Source organism: Geospiza fortis, unplaced genomic scaffold (genome assembly GCF_000277835.1).
Source record: "Geospiza fortis unplaced genomic scaffold, GeoFor_1.0 scaffold118, whole genome shotgun sequence".
NCBI lineage: Eukaryota > Metazoa > Chordata > Aves > Passeriformes > Thraupidae > Geospiza > Geospiza fortis.
In genome coordinates, this window is record NW_005054380.1 from 1,792,020 (window position 1) to 1,797,449 (window position 5,430).

At 44.5% G+C, this 5,430-nt stretch overlaps 1 protein-coding gene across 1 annotated transcript in view; it reads right to left on the reverse strand.

Moving 5' to 3' along the window:
- Positions 1-372, reverse strand: part of PAK2 (p21 (RAC1) activated kinase 2) — an 18,187-nt gene extending 17,815 nt beyond the window's left edge. Inside the window, exon 1 of the mRNA XM_005425050.3 lies at positions 162-372. Within this exon, the coding sequence (XP_005425107.1) occupies positions 162-345 (184 nt within the window). The 5' untranslated portion in view covers positions 346-372. The remainder of the gene's footprint in view (positions 1-161) is intronic.
- Between the last annotated feature and the right edge of the window lie 5,058 nt (positions 373-5,430).

Below are 5,430 nucleotides of genomic sequence, written 5' to 3' on the forward strand. Positions count from 1 at the left end.
GCCAAACACTGATTAGGGCTGTTTGGAAATGCTTTACAAACAGGGGCTGGTTTTCCAATCCCCTACACTTGGACAGGCTGGACTGTGGCATCCAAAGCACCACCAAAACTTACAAGGAGAGTAAAGAATAAAAATAGGAGTGGAAACAGGAGGCATCTCACCTTTTTCATTATAGAATATGGAGATGATTTTATGCCTGGGTTTCCTCTCTTCTGGGACAGAGGGCAGGGGTTTAAAGCTGTTGTTGGTTGGTAACTGGTCTTTGCCCCCTGCACTGAAGATAGCGCTGCTCATGCGGACAGGAGGGGCAGGGGGCTTGTCTTCCAGTTCTCCGTTGTCAGACATGGTTCTCAATAGCTAGGGGAAGCCCTGGAAGAGAAAAAAAAATGTGATTTGAACACAGGAAAAGAGCATGGAGTACACGAATGTACCATCCCTTCTGCTGGCACAGGGGAAGGAGGCGTGAATTCAACTCTGAGGAACGCAGACACTGCCGCCTCCACCAAAGGAAGCAAATCCCTTCCTCATTCCCACTTCTGGGCCACCCATTCATTTGTGCCAGCAGCAGCATTTGTGGGATGGAGCCACAAACATTTCCAGTGATAAAAGTAATCCAGACCAAATGAACAATTCCAAATCTGGTTCTCTGTTCACACAAAGTACAACATCCTTTGGGGGTAGCTCTAGTCCAAAAAGCTTCATATTGTAGTACCAAACAGCTTTAAAAGCCTTCCCTTCTTGTCATTTATCAGAAAAAGGAACAGCTTATGTTTGTAAGCCATAATCCAGCACACTATCCACATAATGTGGCACTCAAAACATCTCTACCCAAATCACACAGCCTACATTAACGAGCTCAGCACTTTAAGAGATCCACAGGACCCACTTCTGAATGAGGCTTGCTTTGCTTCCCCACTTGGTGCCAAACTTTCTCCACTTGCAGAAAACAACACAGAGTATCACCACAAGGCTCTGAATCCTCAACAAAAACATGAGTGAAAACACGGACAAACAGCTGCTAGAGCTGCAACCACAGCACAATGAAACATCTACGTGACACATTCCCCATTCAGAAAGATCTCTGCTAGCATTTCCTCCCTCCTTGTAGTATTTCAGGGATTTTTTTTCTGATCACCAGGAAACAGGCAGCCTCTCTGCTACAGAGTAAAAAGCACAAAGAAAGATGTACAGAAAATACTTCTCAATGACAAGTAACAAACAGTAACAAATGTACCTTCAGTTCCTCTGTTCACTCAAATGACAAGCTACCTCTTTGGGACAGGAGCCAACACATCTTTGTGTTGACTTCCTTCTCCTCTCACAACAGTTGGAGAGGGAAATGGGAATTTCATTAGGAAATGAATGGCCTCCTGGTGCCCACCAACTTCCCATCACATCTCAAGGCATGACTCACATGATCAGTGCCATTCACGAGAGCCACAGCAAGGCAGTGCCATGCCCTGTCAATTACTGTGCTCCAAACAGCACAACACCTGCATCCTGCCCAGCAGCACAACCAAAACAACGTGGGCCGTCATTCCCTGGCATTTCACAGGGTGCCTGCACGCTGCCAAATCCCAACAGAGAGACACAAGTCAGACCAGCAGCCTGGACTGGAGCAGCACTCTGGTTTATGTTGTGAAGCTCAAAGAGATTAACATTAATTATCCCCATAAATGACCATGAAAGAATGTAATTTCTGCAATATATCATCAGAGGCACAAGCAGCACAATGTTCTGGCAGGGCAGCAGAAACTGGACACGTGCTGGTTGCTCCATGACTTGGAGGGCAGGAGGAAGAGCACTCCAAGCTGTGCAGCACCCACCTGCCTTGGAGCCCTTCTCTGCTGATGAATTACAAACAGACCTGCCACCTGAACGTGGCTGCAGGGATGCACCTGTGAACCAGGCACTGATTCCCAGGTATGGAGGGGCTTGACAGCTGGCCTGCAAGCAAGGCTGAGTTAATAGAAGAAATAACATTGAATGATTTTTGAGTGTATCCATAGCAAAGAAGAAGACAAGGCCGTCAGCATGGAAACAGATTAGACAAAATAAATGAAAAATTTTGTAAGCTAGACTACATGCCTAAGTAGATGTGTATAGGTGCCTTATTAAATTTCTGTCAAACTTTTGCCAATTATATTGACGCAAATTGCTTTACACCAATGAATATAAGTTATTGGGATGTAGTTAATGACTTAAGATCATGCTTTGTTAAGAGTATATAAGCTAAAGAACATGCAGAATAAAAAACTTTTTTCTTCTTAAACCCCGATCACGTGTATATGTCACATCCAACCTAACAGTAACACCAACTCTTCCAAATCCACTTACTGATGGCTATTTCAGGTGTTACAAGTTATCTGCAAGATGGTCTTTTTCCCACCATAATATGGGGTACAAAAATTAAGTATCCTGCAAACCCAGGCCTGAGCAGTCAGCTCACAGGGATTTTAATTGCAAATGCTTCCCTTACAAGACATTGCAGCAAGGACATGCCACCCATTTGAGATGCACAAATCAAAGAAGGTATTTGCTTTATTAACATATAATAGATCCACTAAATCAAACTGATATATTCATATATATGCATATATTCATATACATGTATATTTATATATACAGATATATATTGAAGTCGAGTTTGGAGTGATGGTAATACAGGGAAGCATAATCTATGTCCCTCTTGTTAATCAAAACTCAGAGAAGAGGTGGATATAGGGTCATTAGGTATCCAAATGGGGACAGGTAAAACAAAAAATGTCTTCTTTGCAACAAATGCAATTAGACAGCCAAATAAACCATAGCAGGTAAATAAGTGCATCACGACTTGTATGCCTAAATGGTATACTGGGCAAAGAAAACAGCATCATGAGTGGCCTTTTGTATTTTTCTAAAGCAAACCCTATTAGTTCCTCCATCTGAGCAGTTTTTCTGAGCTGTCTGACAAGAGCAAGAGCAGGATGTAAGGATAAATAACTCACCTGCATCTGAAACTGAACAAGAACAGACCTGGCACTCCAAACCCACAGCAATTCCCCACACAATCCCTTAGAGAGGCCAGTCACTAAATTAACAACACTGTCATGTGGTATTCAGGCTACAGATTTAAAAAAACAAAAAAGCAACACACCAAAAAAACCCAACCAACTGCACTTCTGCTGTAGTAATTTTAAAATAAAATTCTCACTCTAGTAAAAATCCTTCATTTTCAGTGACAAGCAGCTCATCACATACTCAGTCTTGAGCCAAAACAAATTGTTCCTTAGTATCTTGTGTGCTCAAGAGAAATAACAGTTGGAAGGAGGGATATGGAAATCCAAATCTATTTCAGGAGAAAATCAGTGCTCCAAGGAACTGGTGTAGAGCATCTGAGCAGAACCCTGAGAGCTGCAGCCTGACCAAGTGCTCACAGAGATCCTTGACCTCGCTCAAAGTACAGCCCAGGAGCCCCACAGCAGGAAAACAAAACAACCTGTGGGGCTGGTGGAGCAAACTGCAGTGACACAAAGAGCTCAGGCATCAGCTTCCCACCTAAGGACTGGCTCCAGCACCAAAACCCTTCCAGCTCACTAAACCTGTGGTCTAGGAAAACCTCAGCTTCAAGGAACAATTTAAACTGTGATTTATTTAACAAGACATGGTAGAATTTCTGAGTGGCCGTTTCAAAGATCATTAATAAAATAAAGTGCTGAATTCAAACCTAGTTTGCACAAAGGCCCATTTCAAAGCTCTCAATTCATCATTTAAATAAATGACAACAGATCCACTCAGGCCAGGAACATCATGAAGCACAGTTCTGATTCTTCGGTCATCATGGGAAGTGAAAAATCAATCATTTTGTCCAGGTTCAAATTCAAATAGCCCTCTTTCTTCTGCACTCAGCCGAAGAAGAGAGCAGTTCCCCTCTCCTTTATCCTTATCCTGCCTTCATCACGCATGGAAAGTTTCCACAGGGTCAGGAAGTTTTTGGAAATGGCTACAGAGGTTTGGCATTATGGGCAATGACTGGAGCAGGGACTGAAAAAAGGAAAAAAAATTAAAAGAAGAGTGTAAATACCCCCCAAAGCTCTGTTTCTGCTCTCTCAGGCTCCAAAGAGGAGAAGGGGCCTGCTCAGATCACAGCAGCCAGACAGAATCACTCCTGCACCATCACCCACTGCCTGCCCTGCTGATTTGCAGGGAATTGCAAAGACATGGGGAATTTTTTTCCAGTGGCTGCCAGGAATCTGTAACCCAGCAAAGGGGATGTCAGGCTCATATTTCTCTGACACAATCAGACAACATAAGTAATGATGAGTTTTTTAGCTTGGCTGAAAGACATTTACCCAAAGAGTTAACCTGAATTCCAGCAGCCCTACAAAAATATGCTAAAGGTAATACATGGAAGAGGGATTCACGTTCATCTTTGCCAGTGAAGGAAATGGCAGTAATAATAATGTATTCAAGCACATCAGCAGCTCCCCCACAATCACTACTCACACTACATTCAGTACAAGAACTAGAAAGCAATGGATTGAACCACAGAGACGAGCTGAGAAGCTGCAAATAACACTTAACTACAGCCTTCAGACAGGTTCAGTCCCACCACAGGACACAACTGCAGCCCAAAAAGACAGACAAAAAAAAGCTAAAAGCTTTTCTCCCCACAGTTCTGCTGCTTAACCCACAAAACACAGTCACAGGTGCCAGTGCTGCTGACCACAGCGCTCTGATTCTCAGTCCTCTTCCCCAGTACACAACACTCCTCCCTCCTTTTGACAAAAGTTTCCTGCCCTGCACTGGGGCAGTGAAAATGAAGGGCTCTCTCCATCCTACACAGCCAAAGAACAAATGTGCTCTTCTGCAGAGGCAGCAGTGAGCGACCAGCAGGGTCTGGGTGTCCTAAATCCCCCACACCAACGCTTGCAGAAGCTGAGGAAGCTCCTCAGAACTGCAACTCCTCTCTCTCATCAGATCATTGAGTCCAACGGTTAACTCAGCACCATTAACCTTCCCACCTTTGCCCAGAGAGGCTGAGGCAAGACACACACAGGGAGCTCCTTGTGTGGTTGAACCCACCTCTGGTCCCTCCCAGTCCCTGCAGGGACCTGCCCACCACGTTCACATGCTCCAAGTTTCATTTTTACAATCTACATCCTGCTGCTCACTGTCTTTCCTCTTTTGGGGATGGAAAGGGCCCCAAAACTCAAGGTCATGGCCAGGTCACAGGAGAGAGACAGCCATTCCTGTCCCTGCTGGGAAAACACCCAGAGAAATGCAACCCCGCCAGTGAGTAAAAGCTGAAGTGAGGCTTGGGCAGTGCTTTCACAAAGCTGACAAACACACACTGCTGCAGCACATCAGTCTGAATGCTTTGGCTTTGACTTGCCCTTTTTTGTTGTTTGTCCCCCCCAGTTCCCCTCGTGTGAGCATAAAGCTGGGCTG